Source organism: Dipodomys spectabilis, unplaced genomic scaffold, assembly GCF_019054845.1.
Source record: "Dipodomys spectabilis isolate Male_0828 unplaced genomic scaffold, ASM1905484v1 ptg000021l, whole genome shotgun sequence".
In the NCBI taxonomy this organism is placed as follows: domain Eukaryota; kingdom Metazoa; phylum Chordata; class Mammalia; order Rodentia; family Heteromyidae; genus Dipodomys; species Dipodomys spectabilis.
The window spans coordinates 5,008,132-5,029,788 of record NW_024870698.1 but is presented as its reverse complement, the minus strand read 5'-3'; the positions used below and the strand labels follow the sequence as shown (position 1 = coordinate 5,029,788).

Below are 21,657 nucleotides of genomic sequence, written 5' to 3'. Positions count from 1 at the left end.
TCCCACTAGAGCTCTCCCACATCCTCTGGAAATACATGCACTAAGATGTCCCCTGGAAGTGGAGAGACACAAGGATGTCTTCTGAGAAGGAAGCTGAAAGAAAATACACTTGAGTCTGTATATAGAGGAAAAACCAATATGCAGCAATAGACTACAGCAAAATTTAGGAATGACCAAATATTCTGTCAAGGAAATCTGGAGTGAGTTCTATGAGAGAAGCTACAACTAAATCCAACATGTTTGCCTTGTATAGATTTAAATATTATTTAAAGAAGAAGGATACACTAATATTAAATGCAAGAAAGAACTCCAGGGCCAAACGAAATCAGGAGAATTCAGTGTGATAGCCATTTTCATTCATGGTCAAGGTTCAGAATTGAATTTTTTGAAATTAGATATTATGATTATCTAAACACCTCTCAAAATTGTTGGCACTCACTTGAAAAGTATTTATTTTGCAGTGTCATTTAACTGAGGCAAATGTTGAACACACGTATCATGGAGTCCACTGCTTACATTTATGATTATGATGTATATAAAAATGCATCTGTGCATTTGTGCTTTCTTCAAAGTTCCTTACATTTGATCAGACTTTCAAATAATAGAACCACAGGTCAACAGGCAAACTTGATTATTATGATCTAGGAAACAACTGACCTTTATTTGTTAGATTTTGTTTGTTCTTTTAGTTACTTTTCACCATGTACAAAGCAGATAACAGAAATACTGAGATCCTGACCTAGAAGGGTGAAGAGAGTGAGCTTCTGAGTGCAAAAATCCTGGTAAACTACTGAATTATTTACCTGTACCTCCTGATGAAACATCCCACGACTGAACACCCTACAGATTTCTCAAAGGAAAATGCCCATGGTTGTAAGATTTATTGCAGACCATATTTATTTCTAATTTTGTAAATAATTTTACTTTTAATCAAGATGTTTTAGAACACAGATCAGATCTTTGGCACCTGGTAGACACAGGTAAACTTCATGGATCCAAACCATTATTTATGATATTCTCTACCAAACCAAAAAGGGGAGAGGTAGGAGGAGAATGTGTAGCAAACCCTGAGAAATGGATGCATTTCTAAAGTGGATTCCTTAACAGATAATTAGGTGCAATTTGTTTTTAAAGCCTGAGAAATGAATGGCTTTGCTAACATCCCAATCATACCTACAGCTTCCATCCTGAAAACCAGTGCTCGGTTGAAAGTTTCTGGTGACTACGGCACATTGAATGCTTAAACAGGTTTTTAATCATCTCAGACAGGGGGCACATTTTATTTCAAGCTAGGAGCTGGCCATGAAATGTAAGACTCATTAGGAACAGAAACAGATGAGCTCCAATTAAACTAACTGTTCTCTGTCAAACCCCTGGCGTCTTAGAGAGTCACTTTGTTTAACTAAGGTTTACAGAACAAACAAGTGTGCTTCAGGTGTCATTATAGAAAAGCAAACCAAGCGATGGCTCACAATTGGCTTCTCAGTCAGATGACTGCTCATTTAGCATCCCTAGGGACTGTGAGAATTCAGGGCCTCTTTTTGGCGCCATTGCTTGCTTCCAGATAATTGCTAAGGAATGTTCAGCACACGATAATGTTCAGATCTTTCCATTAGACTTCATCGTGTGGTTGCATACTGATGTATTTCTTTCTGTTGCTTTGTTTTCAAAATGTCTCCCTCTAAGTTCTGGGGCATGTAAACTGGTAGTCCTAGGATTACTCTTTCCAGTTGCTTCTTTTCTGGATGATTTCTGAGATGTAGAAGTGGTCATGGTCTTTAAGAGTACTGAATTTTCCTTCTGAGTCTTCTGGAAAGATGACCAATGATGGCTGCCCGTATCCCAGGAAAAAATCCTCAATTCTCCTCTAGACCCTGGTCAACAACTTTTTAACTGGCTCCTTTCCCGAGATCTCTGATTATATGTACATCAGTATTTCAAGCTTCAGTAGAATTTTGAACCCATCTATGCTACAGCTGTTGAGGGGTCCCAATTATCATTTGATATATCCCTGCTGTACTTTTTGGCCTTTGAAGGGAGACACATGAGCCTGACTGTGGGGAATGGCAGGGTGTTACTCATAAAGGCAAGAGCAAGTCCATTCCTATCTAAGGACCTTGCATTTCCTCTTCTTCTTTCCCACAGTACAAGCCATTCCTGCATTTTAAAAGACTGAATAAATTCAAATGTTACTTCTTGGAACATGACTTCAAGAACTAGCTCTGTAATCTGTCCCTATCCCTTACCTATTTTGTCTTCCTTATTATTCTGAAGGAAGATCGAAAATTTTCTCTCCCATTTGTTTAGTTTGTAATGATAATCTCCTCCTCTGGAAATCAAGCCTCTTGAGAACAAGTATCCCTCTGGCTTGTCTTTTGGAATGAACCACAAATTAACATGGTGCCCTGTCAACAGAGAAAACGGCAAATAAACATTTGCTCCTGAACAGCTTCCAAGTCAGATGAATCCTAGTTTAATTTCTGATTCTACTAATTCCAGTTTATATATCTAGGTGAGAAATCTAACCTTTTTATGCCTCAGTCTCCCATTTCCTAAGGAATCTCTATTGTGATTTTAGAGTTAGCATCATTTTATGGAAATTGGGAGAGGGTAAAGACTATACTCAACCAAAGATTTCATGCAAATTTCAACAAAAATAAAGTCTTAGGAGATCCGGCGTATGTCACAGAGTCAAGATATTTGATTTGAACAGCCCTTCCCTAGAGCAGCAAAGGTGTGGATGATGCTGATGTGATTAAAGACAATGGGATGGGAGATAAGGGCCTATTCTTTCATACAAAATTAATCTGTATTCCAGACAGGCAAGTATGCTAGATACCAACTCCCTCAAATTTGATTACTTCACTTTCAAGTAAAGTGTGTCAAACCAATTTCATAATGAAATATATCCAACTAGTACCATTATTTGGAAGTCTATTTGATTTGAGCCCTCAGATAAATTGTATACATAGACAGACAGATAGAGATGATAGATAACATGGATAGATATAAATAGGTAGATACTGTTTCAAATAAGTTTAATAAATTTGAAGTACATATGCTCTCAATTATTTGTACATTATATAGTCAGAGTTGATACAAGGCCTTCTATGTAGTCTGTTTGATATTAATTCAATAAACATGTCGATATCTGGGGACAAAATGGGAAAGATCCAAGGATTACTTGATATAGTTTTATCTATATCACATCTATGTTGACAAAAAGCAGGTTGTGCTGGTTACTTTAAAGCAATGTCAAATCACAGGACGCTTGTGGCCAGTGTCTCCTTTGACGCTCAGACGCTCCATGTCACTAGCGGGTGCCTTGAAAAGCTCATTAAGTCTTTGCAGACATCTGATCCGCAGTTAACATTCCAATCTGGGAACTCCTAGCGTTTTACAAGGAACTTCACACGGTGGTATAGCATTAATTTCCACCATAGCACCATGCTCAACATGAATATATTTATACTTTTTATGAGTGAACAAAGTATCTCCAAGTCAGAGCCAAATCATATTGTGATCATTCTTATTTTCAGAAATGTCCCTTCAATGATCTCATATCCAGTCTCCTCTTCTCTGTTTGCCCTTTAAAATGTTGTCTATGTATACTGTGCTTAAACCACTCCACCATCTACATCCTCCTGCCCTGTAGCATCATTTAATCCCTGGAAACAGAAACACCCACTTTTAATTCTGCACCATGAGATTGAATTTCCATCCTTGTTGTTCTTTCATCCTGGCTTACAGTTCAAAAAATGAAATTAGTTTCCAGGTTATATGAGTATAGAACTAAGTATTTATTAGCCACTAAATATGAATTTGAGAGGGGGGTTATTTGACACATGCATTCCCTTTCCTTTGTAGCTTTTTATTTCTCTGGTCACTGTAATTGTTGTGGGTTCCTTTAAGACTCGACCCTTGACCCTTCACCTGTAAGACCCAAGAGTCTTTACATTCAGATGGTTTAGACAGTCTCTGAGTAGACTGTCTGTCCATGACCCCCATAGTCAGTTTACTATCTATATCTGTATCTATAGGTATATATATATATATATATATATATATATGGTCAAGTATATTCCTTCTTTGTCTCCCATCAGTTACCTAGGCTACAAATATCTCCCCTTTCTCCCTTATCCAAACAACGAATCTCAGTGAGTATACTTCTCAAAAAGATCTTATAAATCCTTCATATTTATTTGGTCACAACTGATGTTTGAATTCAGGGCTTTGTTCCTACTGTGTGGATGCTGTCCAGTTGAGCAACACCCTGAGCCAATTTCACTTTATTTGTTTGCTAATTTTATGGTTGGCTCTCATGATTTTCCTCAGGGCTGGCTTATGACTTCAAATTTCCTACATATATTTTCCCACTACACTGGCACCACAGGCAGAGCTCGCTAACTTTTTGCTTGGATTGGCCTCTAACTAGGATCCTCCCAAACTCTGTCACCCTAGTAGCTGGGGTCATGAGACCCAGTCCTGAATTTTTTTCAGCTCTATTTTATTGCTAATTGAATAATGCCCAGGCTTGATCTTCTGTTGTCTTGAGCATTATAAACCCAACCAGTGTCATCATCTTTATTCTTGGAAGCTGCATCTCTCCCCACTTCCTTCTTTCTTCACTCCTTACAGCCACACTGTAGGCAGAGAGAAGCAAGATGCAAATCTGATTGTGTCATTCTACTACACAGATTACTCAGTAACTCTCTACGCCTTTCAAATGAATGAGAAGGGCATATTCAGCCCTACCTCACTGAGTCTCTCTGCAATTCTCCTGCCTCATTTCTAATAGTCCCTGCGAACCCTATGTCTTTGCTTAGTTACTTGCCAATGGCCTAAATTGTGAGCATTATTGGTTTCACTAATCCTTGATTTTCATTAAAGACTCTGGAATATGACATCTCCCTTGGAGGCAGATGCACAGGTAAGTGAAGACGGACCATCCAGTTTATGTAGGAACATGTTAACAGCAGCAGCAAGCATTGAGACAGGCCATAAGCTACCAGGTGGTCATCATTCCTTCCACTTCACAGCTGTGTGCCCTTGGAAGGAAAATATTACTCCCCTGCTCCAAGTTCCCTTTTGCCCACAATGATTCGCTTAAGGAAAATGCTTTCCAAAGTTCTCCAGAGTTTCCATTGTCTGCACATTTTCATCAGGAGCAACACATTTCAGAGCTGTCAATAAATCAGCAGTGTAGTACAACTACAAGCCTGGTTGTTTATTGATCACTCTTAGGTAAAGTGGCTTTTATATGAAATCAATATATATGTTAAATGTATTCAGAGTAATTGCTTTATAGCCTTAAAGGAAACATGCCACCCATTAGAAATGAGGTCTGCCTAGCCCCACCTTGTGGATTTCACTGGGTTGTGTTGTGTTTTGTTTTGTTTTTCTTCTCAGTGCACAGGAAGGAGCACTGATTTTTAAATTAGACCTGGATTGAAATTGTAACACTTTCATTTATTATCTGTGTGACCTTGAGGAATTTATCTAACTTCTCTAAGTTTTCTCAGCCAGTACATTAGAAGACATAAGTAGGTCAAACATATATTAAATAGTATAACATTCCATACGTCCAGGAAGGAGAAAAGCATAGTTAATCTTGAGCTTCCAGATCAATGAACCAAAATTACGTCACCAGAAATCTGGCATAGCTACATGGATTTTGGTACTTGTGTTTGGCAGGGGAAGCGTTCAGGTAAGGTGGGAACATAAGTGAAGGTGATAGGAAAAATTATTAGAAAAGAAATATAACAGAGAAAATGAACACATGTGATAGGCAAGCCAGAGGATGGAGTCTTAGTTCATCCCAGCCCTCTTTGCTCTGTCTTCTTCATTACAGAGCTTGACCTGGGATTAAAGCTGGACAACTGGAGGCCGTGAAGATAGCTTTCTGATTGGTGGATTGCCTTTTTGTTTTCCGTAAGGCGGTGGCACCACGTTTAGTGTGTGTCTCTTAATCTCCTCATTCTTGTGCTTTTGTGGACTCCTGCCCCCATTTCTTTGTCAGGCACATTTGAGTTTATCAGCTCATCCTGCCATCTGCGAGTTCTACAGTCCAAAATTCCCTAATTGGCTGCTATGCCACTAATTATTATCAGTGGAACATTTTGGAACACAGCAACGTGCTCTTTCGCCCCAGCTAGCTAGACGCCCCCCCCCAAAAAAAAAAGAACAGTCGAATAAAGAGAGCCAGATCTTTTATAATGAAGTTAACATTTAGACCAGTAAAACGAATGTGAAATAAATGAGATACTCTGAGGCCTGTTTGATCAGCAATCCTGAGATAAGTAAGATTAATTGCTTTCTTTCACAAATGAGGGACTTGAAAGCCATAGAGGTCCAATGATTTCTCACTAAATAATTCATCATCAATTAATATACTTAGGACTTGAGTTCATTGTTTTAGATGAGTGTAATCCCCTCCCTTTCCATTCTACTTCTCAAATTTTAGCTTGCCTCACAAGAGAATTCTACATTGACCTCAGAATATTCCAGAATGGCCCAGAACTCGCATTGAACATTCCCGATTCTGCATTTTGAATAATATTTCTATAGACAAGCTTGCTCTGAATTGGCCAAGGTGATTTCTCAGCTTTGTTGAATACTTAACTCTTGGGAAGTGACCAAGAGAGAAAGATGAGACAATAAATCTCAATTATGCCCTTCCAGGTTTTGTATGGGGCTCAGTATTGCCAATGTTGGAGTGTATACTATTTCCCTTTGGCCGTCTCTTACCATTCAAATCTTAGATGGAGGTGTTAGATTTCAGAAGAACATACTCCCAAATGTATGATGTATAAACTATAGTTTGTTTGAGCTATTGTATTGTTTTTCTTATTTGGAGATTATGGAATATAACTTGAAATCTGCAATATTGGAGATAGAAAATTAGCAGTGGAGCTCATTGTTTTCTTTGTGCAATGGGAAATCATGCTGCCCTGGTACTTCCTTCCATAGAGAGAGAAAATATAGCACAATCAAACACTTGTCTGTAGAGACACAACACTAAATGAGTTTGAGGAATCTAACATTTCCATCTATTTATCTCCTCTATGAAGGAAACTGCTGCTTTCCCCCAAATTCATTTGTTAAGTGAACGTTAGGGTTCCCTGCTCAGATTTCTAGAGTCATAACAATAACATTTTATTAGTATGTGTGACAAAGGATCATTTCTAAAATTATTTCTAAGGAAAAATATCTTTTTTAAAGAAGAAAAAGAAAGCACAGAAAACAAATAAGCAACAATTTCTGGAGGGGAAAAAAAAAACAATGTTTCCTGTAGTCAGATTAGATTGGACCCTAGCAACACACATTTTGTGTGGAAAAAAAAAGACTTCTCTGTTTCTTTTTCTGCTAAGTGCAGATAACACACACTGCACAGACTCCTGGCAACAGGGTGTGTGTGTGAGGGCTCTGCCATCCCATCTTGAGCAATGACAGCTATTAAATTACTGCTGTCATTTCCTAAGGACAACCCATTCTTCTTAGGCTCCTATTTGTTTACAGCATTTCATTGCTTTTCCAGACAGAGAATCAGGATCACCAAGAAGATAGGAAGCTGTAGGGATGCTTTTAAGCAGAGCACCTGAAAGGATCTCACCTAGCTCAATTATGCAAAGCAATTCAACTGTGCCTAGCTCACATCTGAAATCTACTTAACAACTGGAGGGTGCTCCCCGATTTACCACCTGATATTTTCAGAGATATTATTCTTACAGTCTGTATTTGTTTATTTGTTCAGAAGTTTGACTTTAAGACCTCTTGAGCTTGCTAGGAGAGTACTCTGTGGCTAAACCACACACACACACACACACACACACACATTTGTGATGGTTATCTTGATGTAAGTTTTGCATACTCATAGATTATGATCCTTATATATATATATTACATATATATATATATATATTACATATATATATATATTTGGTTTTCCACTATTCCTGGGATGACAGATATATGCTTATTGTATTGAGGTTGGATTTTTGCAAACATTTCTGTCTGTACTGGCCTTGAACCATGTTCTGTCCCATCTTTTTTAGTCTCCCAAATAGCTAGGATCACTGGTGTGAGCTCCTCTTGCTAGGCCAAGCACTCCAACCTTTTTGACTTCCTGACTATACGTTTAGTTTTCCTATAAGAAATTCTAAAGCAAATTTGATCCTATTTTCTCCTAGAGGAAACCTGGAATTTTTTTATTCATTTGCATTTCAATATAGAATACTAAGATAGTCGGGCACCGGTGGCTCATGCCCATAATCCTAGCTACTCAGGAGGCTGAGCTCTGAGTATCGCGGTTCAAAGCCAGCCTGAGCAAGAAAGTCTGTGAAACTCTTATCTCCAATAAACCACCAGAAAACCAGAAGTGGCACTGTGGCTCAAGTGGTAGAGTGTTCGCCTTGAGCTGAAGAGCTGAGGGACAACATCCAAGCCCAGAGTTCAAGCCCCACAACCAACAAAACAAATAAAAAATAAAAATAGAATACAGAAGAGTTATGTATTACCTCCCTTTATGTTAATTAGGGGAAAGAAACCATGTATGCTTATAAAAGTGACTTTGGCCTTCTGTGGCTATTTTGGCAATGTTGATCAATTCATAATCAAACACCATCTTCATGTCAGGGGTCTCTTCCACATTGAAACTCTGAATGGGGCTGCTGAAACAGCCTAATGGCAGCGTAGAGTGAACTGAGAGGAAAGGAATGGATATAGAGATACATAGTTTACATTACAACAATAATGGCTACGATATATGAAAGGTTTAGGGAGAAATGAGGAAGAATTGGAAGTGGAAGACTGTAGTTTTGGGTAAGCACCTAACAGCCTCATAAGGTTGAGGCAGAGGAATTATAAGAGCAAAGGTCCTCAGATAGCAATGGGTCCAGTAGAATTAAGGAGCTGCATTGAAGAAAGCAGTGTGACTGGAATGAGTAAGGGAAACAGAGAGAGATACGTGATCCCATAGTTATGATAAAAGTCGGCGGGTATCTGTGACTCACATCTGTAATCCTTGCTCTTCACAAAGTCAAGATCGAAAGGATTGTGGTTTCAGGCCAGCCTAGGCCAAAAAAATTCACAAGACTCCATCTCAGTGGAGAAAACCTGGGCATAGTGATATATGACTGTAATCCCAGCTCTGGAAAGAAGTATAAAATAGAAGGATCATGGTCCAGACCTGTTTAAAGAAATGAAAGACCTTCCTTATCTTAAAAATAAACAGAGTACCTTACAAATACATTAGAAACAATAGCAAGAAAGAAAAAAAAATGTGTCCCTAACTTGGGATTCATTTCGCTTAACTTCATCTTATCTGGTCATATGTACATAGCTTTTGACCTTTTCTGCTTGTTCCAGACATATGCTAGTTATTGCAAATAAGGGAAAACATGGGACTATGTTTCTTTGGGTATGGCTTACCTCACTTAATACAATTTTTTCCAAGTCTTTCCATTTCCTAACAAATGGGACAATGTCATTCTTTCTGATGGAGGCATAGAATTCCATTGTGTATATATATCACATTTTCTTGATCCATTCATCTACTGAGGGGCATCTGGGTTGGTTCCATATCTTAGCAATGGTAAATAATACTACAATAAACATAGTTGTGCTGGTAATTTGGGGAGGGAAGGGGAGAAAATAAAATGTTTAAATAGGGATACAGGTGGACCCATTGCAACAATGAGATGTACAAGACACTAAGTTGAAAAATGAACTTTACAATTTAGGCCAGGGTGGAGGGATGAGGGGAGGAGTGTAGTTGTGGTGGGAGGGAAGGGATAGTAGGGGGAAAACAAAGGAGGAAGCAAAAATGTTTGATAGTAAATGTACTCATTACCTTGTTCGTGTAACTTTAACCCCTCTGTACTGTATTTTTCCAATAAAAACATTAAAAAATTAAAAAATAAAAAATAATCAGAGTAAAAAGAGTTAGGGATGTATCTTAAGTGGTAGAGCAGCTGCATAGCAAGCACAAAGCCTTGGGTTCACATTTCCATATCAACAAAAGATAATTTAAATTTCTTTTTATCTTTTGGTTTTTTAATAAAAAGTTGAGATCTATTGGAGAACTTGGAGTAGAGGGGTTCCATGATTCAACCCATGTTTTAAAAAATGTTTACTCTGTAATTTCTTTCTATAGGGCAGAATGGGTAGAAGTAAGAGCAAAAAGAGAGATATGATTTACACAGCAGCTACAAAAGAGAGCAATATGGCACTGGTCTAAGCAATAGCAACAAAGTAGTGAAAACTGGCCCACTGGGTTTGCTAATGGCTTGTGTTAGAGCTGCAGCCTTTTACCTGGGATCTCTGGTGATTGTCAGCCTAGGGAATTCACCATAGTGAGACAAGTGGAGGTAAAAAGAGTCTATTCAATACAGTAAGAGCATTTCACTTCTGATATTCATAGCAAGTGTCCACATTTCACTTACTCAATTCTCCTCGCACTATCTTTTAATGACAGGATGTTCCAAATAATTCTGAAAGAAATAAATTTCCCATACTAGCAAATTCCCAGATGTGATAATGTAGGCCTTCCTTCCTTCTTGCTGCAAATCTATACACATCACTGTGGGTGGGGGGGGGGGGGGGGAGGTCCTACTATAATTAGCTTTTCAAATAAGCTCTTCACTTTCCAGTACAGATGCTAGAATTTTGGAGAGGGACTCCCGTGTCATCATGGACTTTCCATCTCTATCTTTCAAGGTTAATTGGTTTCTCTTGTCTATAGGTTCCATTACATTGAGTCACTCACAGACATGTGTCAGACACATCCCAACTTCTTTCCTACTTGGATTTCTGGAACAGCATCTTAATCCACCCATTAACCTTTAGATTTGCCACCTTCATTCCTCATTCCCAAACATTTCTTCATGTAACAATCCTATTGACTTTTCTAAAGTACACAAGTATTGATGTTCTCCCTCGGCTTACAACTATACTGTGGTTCCCCAGAGTTCCAAAGAGAGAAAAGCAAATTCCTTTAATGGATTAGAAAAGTGTTAATGATCTTCTTACCATCACAGCCCTGTACCTTGAATCCTAATGAATTCCTGTTTAACCCATCTACGCTGTTCTTTCTATCCAGACAAATCTACCATGTCTAATTCCATCTCTCATTTTTAGTTGTGTTGCCTACTGATTTTCTGTACTAATAATATATTTTCTCCATCAATAGCTTGACCTTTCTTTTCCTTAAGATCTGAGCTGAAGTGAAGCCTTTGTCTAGATGAAAGTCTGTTTTGCCACATCTGATGGGATTCTGGTACATACCAGAAACTTTCCCTGCAGTCTTCATTTGTCTGCCTGCACTGTAGGCTCCAATATGTTGACAACTGTCTCACAAGTTCAGTGTCATGTCCCTGGCAACTGTTGATATTGAGCAAGGACTGCCTGCCCTCGATAAGTTGTGTTAATTTGCCTTGAGTTGCCAACAAAGTCTAAGCATTTAATGTTGCGGTGACACACATTGTCTCACCTGTGTGAAGGTATGGAGTCATCCTCTGTGGATTATTTCTTTGCAGAAAGGGATTAAGCTTGCTCATATCCACAAGCCTGATAAAGAGATGAGGGAAGTCAGAATATTAGAACAAATGAGATACAGATTAAACTTTTAGCTCTCCTCTATTTCAGACTTGAAGATTTCTTCAGCAGACCCAAATTGAAGATAGGATTCTTATCTATTCTTTTAACCAAGTCAAAATAACATAAAACCCAGTCATTGTCTTATGGGAGTTAATGTGGACCTAGGATTTTATTGGAGATTGCTTCTTACATTAGAAAAAAAAATCTCTTCCACCCTGAACTTCCAAGCTCTGCACATGTACAAATGCTCCCATACACACACCTGCTTAAAGATGTTTGGTCCTAGAACACACTTTAACATTAAGAAGCGTAGGATTTCTACATTTAACACAATGGTCCATTCCTTCTTTTCATCTCCTTTTCTCTCTTGGTTCCCACAAAATGTCGCTTTCTAAGGTATCTTTAGCTCTCTGTCCACTAATGCTTGGCCACACATCGAACATCTTGCTTCTTGAAAGTCAATTATGTGCCCATGTGTCCTTCTGTACCTCTCTTCCCAGAATACTGCATTGTGTTTTGTCACTTCCACTACCGTCTCTACACCGTAAAGGAGTGTAGGAAAAATGGTTTAAAACTCAGCCCAGACCTTTATCACTTGTTCTAACCACAGTGTTACTCCACATTTTAAATCATTCCATTATCTCAGCTTAGATTCCCTTCTGCTTCCTTAAATATAGTTTCATTGGAAGTTCAACCACCTTCATATCCCTGTATATCCTGATTTCCAGGGATTGATTGATTGATTGATTTGATTTGATTGATTTACCATTGTACACTGGCTTGAATTCAGGTCCTAGGCACTGATCCTGAGGTTCTTTTGCTCAAGGCTAGTGGTCTATCACATTGAGCCACAGCACCACATCTGGCATTTTCTGTTTATGTGGTACGGAGGAATCGAACCCAGCGATTCATGCATACTAGGCACATATACTACCACTAAGCCACCTTCCTAGCTCCCTGATTTCCAGTTTTATAGTGAGTAACAAGGTGGCAATGTGGTCCTTCAAGTGTTTGCTTTCCCCCAGAAGACCCTAGATCACAGGAACAGATGGCAGGGCCCTGCGGCACCAGGCGACCTGCTTCCTAGAATCAGCAATGGATTGATGCGATGGTGTTCCTCCGAATCACTGTGAGCCAAGCTGTGCCCTCCGATGTGATGTGAGAGGCTTGGAGGTGAGTCTGTGCATGGTTAGACGTGAGTATGCTAAAGGACCCCTCTCAAGCAGATGTCAGAACCCTGCTGCTGTCAGTCAAAACTTCCTTGGGTCTGTCCCTCCCTACATCTTGTGTGCTCAGTTTTCCAAGAACATGTGTTCTCTCAACTTCTTTTATTTTTTCTTTTTTAATTTCTTTTATTGTAAAGATACTGTTCAGAGGGGTTACAGTTACATGAGTAGGGTAATGAGTACATTTCCTATGGAGCATTGTTATCCACTCTTTTGTTTTTCCCCTACCATCCCTTCCCTCTCCACCTCCCCAACCCCTCCCTCCCCTCCTCTCCTGTCCCTTCCCCAAGTTGTAAAGTTCATTCTCAACACCTTTCCACTGCCTTTAAATTCTTTCATTAGGCTGAGCGAATGCTGCAAAGATGATCAGTTTAGGTCTTCTTTGATTTGTTGTGACTTTGATGCTGCTATGTCCTACCAAGGTCATCTCTGAATCTTCCCTGGTTCCCCAGGCCTTTCTGCCTACTTGACGTGACCCCCTGCTTAGACTGTGCTAACCAACCTACTGCTTGTCTGTCTCTGGATTCTTTTACATGCTATTGTTTTTATTTTAGTAGAGGAAGCATATAGGGTACTCTAAGATTGTCTTTATCGGTTATCTGCTCAGAATGTCTCCTTTTTATCTTCATCAAGTAACTCTCTTATAGGCATTTAAGACTTCTTCTTAACTGACCTCCCAGTTTGATGGTTTCTTTTTTCTCTTTCTTTTCTATTTTTCTTTCCTTTTCTCTTTCCTTTTTTCTTTTTCTTTTTTTTTTCTCTTATAAACTGATCTGTTGAATGGTAACTCCTTTTTTTTTAATTTAATTTTATTTTATTTGTGAACATACTGCCTTTTTTCTTTTTCTTTCTTTCTTTTTTTTTGAGACCCAGACTCACTAGAATAGGCTGGCCTTGAATTTTTTTATTTTTCTATCTCAATCATCCAAGTGCTGAGATTACAACTATGTACTACCACACCCACCTGAAGAGTCTCTCTTGAACCCGACTGGCCTTGAATTTTTTTATTTTTCTATCTCAATCATCCAAGTGCTGAGATTACAACTATGTACTACCACACCCACCTGAAGAGTCTCTCTTGAACCCGACTGTCCTATAAAAATGAGCTAATATTCTAATCTCTGACTCTGACATTGCTGATGTAACTCATTTGGAATACCTGCAGGAGAAGGACCTTATCTTTTGTAATACATTAATTTGGCAAATGTTAGGGAAAGCCTGTCATTGTTCAGCTCTATTCTAAGTGCTAGAAATGGTGTGATGAGCCAGAGGTCTGCATGCATACAAATAGGAAGAGCAGGAAAATGAACTTAGTAATAAACATAGGGATAGGTTCAGGGACAGTCATGCATGCTGTGAAAAAAATAATGACTCGATTAGGTGGAGAAAATATTTCCAATGGGGGGAATCAGAAAGGACTAACCTGAACAGAGCCTTGAGCCCAGAAGTGAGAGCTGAGGAAGGTGGCAATCTACAGAGGAGCCAGCTGTGCCTTTGTGCACAGAGAGATTCCCAAGCACAAACATCATTGATAGGAATGATCTTTGTTGAGTCAACACATTGGGGTAGGGCACAGGGCAGCTAAAATTGGCCTGAACTGATCCTGGCAGCATTGGGTTTCAGACTTTCTCTACCACTTACTAGTCTTATAGAAAGTCTTATGCTAGCCATGAGTGCCAGTTTAGACCAAACAAGCCAAGAGTGTAAAGCCCTGTAGCCAGCGTTTAAAAACATCAGTACTCTTACAAGCAGAGGACTTCTATGTGCTCTGACCTGCCCTGAATGCTCTCTGTGCTAATCCATGCATAGAAGTAGATACTTCCATTTGCTCACTTTATAAAGCACCAGGAACCCAGCACCAAAAGCTCTCTGCATATATTAAGGAGTGCAAATTGGGAGAGGAAGCCAGGATACCTGTTTTATGAAACTTGATCTTGCTGTGGTTTCTGATTGGCTAAAGGAAACCTTCATGGCCTCCATTTTCACATTTTTAAAAGGGGTTCTTGTAAAGAATAAGCAAACAAAATAAAGGACAGATAAAATTAAGACCAAAGTGATCAAGAAATAAAGATGTATGGGAAATGATAGAGTTGGTTTTAAACTCAGCCATGGATGCCATGAGTCCTTTCAAAGGCAGCTTGGGAAAATCTGTGATGGATCATCTCAGACTGCGATCATTCACGTGTCACAGCTCCGTTCCCGCTGAGGAAGGGCTTTGTGAAGGTTCACTTCTTATGACTTTGCCATGTTCAGAGCCCTGTATACTGTTTAACTGGATCTGAAAAACCTCAGGAGAGCTTGGTTCATTTCTGGTTTTATCAGTGCTCGGATGTCTGAGCCAGTTAATTAGGGTGTCTTCTGGGAGCACCCTTTCTCCAATTAAGTGTCTATGACTCTATTATCTTTTGTGATCCTGCTGTAAATGGTAAAAGGAGACATTATCCTGCTTAAGCAAGTCCAGGGTCTTTCCTGCAATTCATAGTTCGGGCTTGTCCCTGATTGTTTCTCACAACTAAAGTCAAAGATTGTCCCTCTGTCGACTCATCAGAGTACTCCTTCTAAATTGGTTAGTGTTTCTCTTTAATATTTTTAAGTATGAGTTCCTCAGGGCCCTTACTCTTGGAATACTGGAAGTTTATTGATAGAAATGCTACTTAAAGCTCTCCTTTCCTTTTCAAAGAAAAGATATTTTTTTCCTGTATATATACATGCCCACGTTCATGCACGCTTACCACAATAGGCTTGCTTCTACTAAAAACAGTGTCCACTAGTGTGAGTTTCAGCTTAGTACATTTTATTTAAGAATGTATTACAACTGTATGGAAGGCAGAACAATTCCCCTTTGATACTACATCTTACTTTTGAAAACTGATGGCAGCACTAGGTTATATGGCAAAGGATATGTTGTAATGAGTGAAACTTACTAGATCTGATTTGCAGAACTTTAAGATGGAGAATTTGTGTTGCTTTGTGCTGTCGAGTTTGTAATAATGTGTTAGAGCAGCCATAGGAAGCTAATACAAACCAATTCCATTATCAGAGACATGTGGTACAATGACAGAACATAAACAATCACAGACAGATCAGCTGCCGTAGGGATCTACTATGAGCTCTGGAAAACATAGAAGGTCTATAAAAAGAGAGACTTCTATTCTATAGCTCTAGCTTTTGCATTTGGAGCTCGAGCAGATAGATATTCCTCTGCTTGGATTATTTAAAAAATATAACTTAGTCCCTTTTGCCAAAGATTCAGAAATGGCTTTCACATTCACTGGGTGCTAGTTCATAATGGGTGTGCACCAGTGTTTCTGGTTTGGGAAAACAGCACTCACAACAGATAACAATAGTTGGTATTCACAAATAGTAACACAGACACCTGGCATATTTATTCCTGGACTTCATGGATAATTTACATATCTCTTTTGTGGAAATGTTCTTATCTTCTAACTGAAAGTATTTTTATTTTTCTGCAATACATAGTCCCTCCTTAATTCTATGCTAATTATGCTATAGATCACTTAACTCTTCAGTGTAGAAAAGTCTCTCTAGAAATAGTCCAAAGGCCTAGCAATGCTTTGGTGACTTCAGAGGCCTCATGTGTAGGAAGTAGATGTATCAAGGCCCCCGTCTGGCCATCTGAGTGAGCATGCTCTAAACATCTACTTTGTGCTTCACTCAGCACTGCTGGAGAATGTGTGTTGCTCTAAGCACACAGGTCTCACCTCTTCTAGCAGTCAAATAAGAGGAATAATCCATGTGATTCCTGTGTGTGCACGCATGCCCAACACAAATAAAAGAGAGGCACATAGTGACAATGTTGGAATATTTTGACAGAAGGATCTTGAGAAAATATACTTGATCTGTCCAGTCCTGATGTTGTGGCCATTCCAATAGCTGTTGGCTTTTGTGAGTGCCATCTTCCTATGAGCCCATTCTCTCTGGGGAAGAAAGTCACAACTCTTCTTCTGACTCAATGTGGCTTTTCTCTTCAATAGAACCCTCCAGTTTCTTGCAGGTTAATACCAAAGAAGGTTTATCAGTTGGATTTATTATATTTCATAATAAACAGCCATGTATATCCCTTGCAGATGTTTCTTGCCTCCCTAGATTTCTCAGATAAAATATGAAACTTAGTGGCATGTCGCTACTATGTAAAATAATGGGGTTGAGAGTATCAAGTAGAAGAATTACTGATCTCTTTGAGGGCCAGGAGATCCTGCAGCTACACAAGGAGCTCAGAAAACCAAGGAAGAAAGGCAACTTTCATTGCCTTTAGAGAAAGCCTTTCTAGAATGGATCTCATTCCATCGATGGGTACATACATGAACTTCAGGGACAATGCAAGTTCCAGTCCAGGAACATGGATGCAGTTTTTAAATATTTGCCTAATTAGTAGTCAAGAGATCAAATAACAAATATTTTGATGAATTCTACTGGGGATGTAAAAGGGGAAAAACTGAATTTTGGGACCAGAAAATACAAATGAGACTTCTGAATTTTCTAAACTGTTGTGACTATGATCCGGTCTGGATTTTCTAACTGTTGTGTCTTTGATGGGGTCACGTAACTTCTCTGTATTTTAGTTATTTTCAAGTGTCATCAGGTATTATGTAGATTTAAAAGACATAATGACATTGGATTTGACCTAATTAACTTTCATGTCATTTTTTTTTAAGTCGTGTCATCTTATAGCTAACTGTAGTGGAAATTTCAAACAGAGTTCCTTAAACGTTTCTTTCCCTATCATCTACTAAGGCCAGCATTACCTTTGCTGACTTGCTAGCACAACTGAAAAATAAAATATGAGGATAGATAGTGGGTGGGCAAATAGATGAAAAGGTTTCTCTCATAAACATATTATTCAAACTTCAAGACACCATTATGGTGGCCAAAATGTCCTCCTGGTACACAGAGGAGAAGCAAGTCTCTGGGGCATAAGGCAGGTGCAGGGTAGGGGACAGAGACACTCACTTCATCTGAGGAATCCCTCCGGAGCCTCTAAAGAATTTGCTCTTCCATCAGAATTCCTTTAGTCCACAGCTGAGCAGCATCACCCGGGACTGGGTTTTATCACTTAGTCTCAGTTACTTCTTCAATTAGCTGTGAAAAAGAACCAGCGACATTCTCAATTTAAACGGAGAAAACGGAGACTCAGAAATGGAGCAGCTTCCAAAGGTCATGCAGCCAACGAGGCACAAAGCCAGACTTAACTCAGGTCTTTCTGTCCCAAGCATAAGTGGGACAGACTGCTTCTAGTAACGGTAAGGCCCTCCACCACTACTGTTGACGCCACCCCTCTTCCCAAGGGGAGTTGAAGTCCTCTCTTGTCCTCCTACTGAGTCTGACAAAGGCATCTACTCCACAAGCTGCTGCTACACTCTTGGTTACGTTCCACTCTTTGCCTTCATTCCTCCCTGTTAAATTGCAATCCCCCAAAGGGGAGTATTAGACAACTGTTCATTATTTTATTATTTAAGTAACATTTATACTTCATTACCTCAGCTTCACAAATGTGTGTCAATAACTAAACAGCCTATTTATTGCCTTCTAGATACGATGCCTATAGCATGGCAAGTAACTTCTCTATCGGGCTGGGAAGGTGGCTCAGTGGTAGAGCGCTTGCCTTCCATGCATGAGGCCCTGGGTTCGATTCTCCAGCACCACATAAACAGAAAGGAAAAAAGCCGGAAGTGGCACTGTGGCTCAAGTGATAGAGCGCTAGCCTTGAGCTGAAGAGCTGAGGCCCAGGCCCAGAGTTCAGGCCCCACAACCAGACCCAAAAAAAAGAAAAAGAAACTTCTCTATGGGTCTGTTTCCTTGCCTAAGAAATAAAGATGATCAGAATATCATACAGGGCTGTAAGGATGAGTTGGTTGTTGGTCAGTAATATTAATAAACACATCATAAATGCTCTGCAAATATGAACTGCTATTCTGGGGACATTTAATTCCCACAATTCCAGCTCCTTATCAATGGAGAGCTTTCAATGCTGTATTACACTATGGGAGTCACTGAATGGGAAGGGTTTTCAGAAAGGGTAAGTGCCTTGCAGAAGTCACATAGCAGAGAAGAAATCGGACCTGAAGAAGCTCCCCTGTGGGAGGTCTGACACATGGCTTGAAAGCCCTCATGCTTGGCAGTGAGTGGCAAGTGTATAGTCCATCCGATAATTCTCTTCCTGGCATTGTTGAGCAGTGAGTCAACAGAGTCTGAGAAGACCAGTATAGTGAATACCGAGTCAGGCACAGAGTCCCTGAAATTTCCCACAGGCTGCCTTGTTGCCTGGAATCTTCTGGAATAGGATACCTGATGCCATCCTTGAAACTAGTGCAATCCAGGCTTCCTGGTTCAATGGGAATCATTTGAGGGTCTTGTTTGATTAACAAAACAGACCCTGATGCCTGCCGAACCTGACTCTTCACAAGCGAGTGTGCTGAGCCAAAAAAGTCTCAGGTTTGTCATCAAAAGTTGTTGTTGTTGTTTGTTTGTCAGTGAAACTGAAAGAGGCTGGGTTTGTAAGAGACTGGACAACGATTGGTCCAGCACACACGGGAGGGTATTTCTGAACATCACTTTAAAAAGCGTTGGTTCCACCCACCTCACCTGCCTTGCATCCATGTTTGTAAAAACAAGGACTCAGTCCCTCAGGAATGAATGCCCTGGACTCTGCGGGCGCTAGAATGGCACATTGGAGTTGAGGAGTTGTCAGGAGCCCTGGGAAGCACTTGTCTGACACAGTCACTGAATCATTTTCTTCTTGCTTTCTCCCTCCTCCTATTCTACCCCCCACCTCCAAAATTAACTGTCCCAGGGATGTCACCAGGGGCTTTCTAAAAGGGAGTCTAAGCACCTGCAATTAGAACGGATTCTTTCTTTTTTTTTTACCCCTTAGCATTCAGAGAGCTAGCAGGCTGAGCTATCTCCCAGAGGAGGCTCTGGGAGGAGAGAGCAGCTGCTAGAAAAAAAATAAACTAAAATAAAAGGACAGCGAGCGAGCTGCTGGCTGGCGCAGGGCAGCCCTGCCCAGCCAGCCGGCTCTGGTCATCAGGCTGTGGAAGGCTTGGGCAAGTTTCCTGGGAGGGTGCCTTGCTCCACCGCGGACACCGCCTCCAGTCTCAGTTCTCAGGTCTCGCCCAGATGTTGCCCTGGTTGCTCTGAAGACGTCCAAGTACCTGCTGGCTGCAGCTGCCGCACCGGGTCCTTGGAAGCTGGTGGGCTGTGCCTGTGTGTGTATGGGGCCAGGCAACACAAATGAGAGGAGCAGCATGAGAGGCTGGACTTCAGCCCAGGTCTGTCCTCACCCCGGGGGGCCGCCTGCTTTGCTTGATGCAGCTGTGAGGAGCTGCTCAAGTTCCCCCCCAACACACACACACACACTCACACTCACACACACTTGGAAGTCTTTGTTCCAAGCCCTACGTGTGTGGTTGCTCGGATTCTTTAATTAACTCCCTCCACTCCTAAGGGGTCCGAGGCTGTGGGATGCGATGCTGACTCTTGAGTGGGAATCGGAAGGACTGCAAACGGTGGGGATTGTGGTGATTATATGTGCGTCTCTGAAGCTGCTTCACTTGCTGGGACTGATTGATTTTTCTGAAGGTAAAGTGGTGGCTTCCAGTCTGTGCCTTTGCTTAGGTCTGGTTCCCAAGCGGCTGATCCAGATGCTTCTAAAGTTGTGAAGGCTTCAATTCCCCAGTCAAAGTTGTTAACATATGCATGCTTGATTGACAGAGCAGCCTAGCAACAACCCGAGGGTTTATTTAACTGTGACCCTCAGCTCCCCCTCCCCACTCCCAGATCTCTAGCCCTGGGGGGGGGGGGGGGGAAATGGGTTTTGTAGCGTTTTGTTTCTATTTGAAACCTCTCTAGGCTTATGGTATTTTGTGGGTTAAAAGTATTTCCAAGGTGGGAAGTTAGATCTCTGCGGTGGGGTGATGATACAGGTTGGCTTTTTGATGGTGAAGGTGGTGTTTTTACCACACCTCATGCCCTTAGTGATTTCATTCTCCTAAGACTTTTGATTTGCAAAGAAGATTTCTCAGTGTGTTTCATTAGTCACAAGGTGCTGAGGGGCAGGGGGAATACAGCTAGGTGTTTCTGATTGTGATAGAATGTGGTTAGCTTTTGGTGTAACATTGATTTAACTGGGGCTTAACGAAAATGTGTTTCGAACACTTCTTTTTCAAAAGTGTCCTATTGGCATTTCACAATGAGACACTTTGATCATTTGTCTCCTGGGCACAAGCCCTCACACACAGGACAGGACTGTGGCTACCAATAAATAGTTTATCCAGCTAATAGAGAATTTACCTCTGCTATCCCAAGTCATTTTTTTCTTAATTCAAAGACTGGAGAGTTTAGAGGGAAAAGTTGAATAGCTTTGTTTAAGTATGAGATATACATCAATATGTGTATATGTGTGAACACACACTTAAATAGAGAGAGCATGTATATGCTTATATATATAATAAAAAATATCCTCAATGCTGCTACTGAAATATCAAGATTTGCCCAATTTTAACTCAAATTATTGGCTGTCAAGTCTATATATGATTTTGGTTTTCTTCCTAAATGGCAAAATGGAGTCCTAGATACTTGCTAATAATTTTTCCAGATATGGATATAATATTTTGTGGCAGATGTATAAATATTCTCATGTTCTGGATTGTATAAGGAAAGAGGATGATTTAAATCTCTGTGCAGTTATTGTAACCTTTCTCATTTAGAAGCTAAGATCTGATGGTAAAGGTGTCATTATTATCTCATACACAGTTTGTTTCTGTTAATATGTTAATAATGGCCATTGTATCTTATTTTTTAAAAGTCCACTATTCTA

The 21,657-nt window shown here is 40.1% G+C and overlaps 1 protein-coding gene across 3 annotated transcripts in view; it reads left to right on the top strand.

Moving 5' to 3' along the window:
- The window catches only part of Kcnip4 (potassium voltage-gated channel interacting protein 4), a 901,081-nt gene that overhangs the window by 703,840 nt on the left and 175,584 nt on the right, over positions 1–21,657 (top strand). Inside the window, exon 1 of one of the 3 annotated variants that reach the window (XM_042674748.1) lies at positions 20,214–20,420. The exons of the other annotated variants lie outside the window; for them this stretch is intronic. Coding sequence (XP_042530682.1) covers positions 20,309–20,420 — 112 coding nt within the window. The 5' untranslated portion in view covers positions 20,214–20,308. Of the gene's footprint in view, positions 1–20,213; positions 20,421–21,657 lie in introns of those variants that run through there. 3 annotated transcript variants of the gene reach the window in all.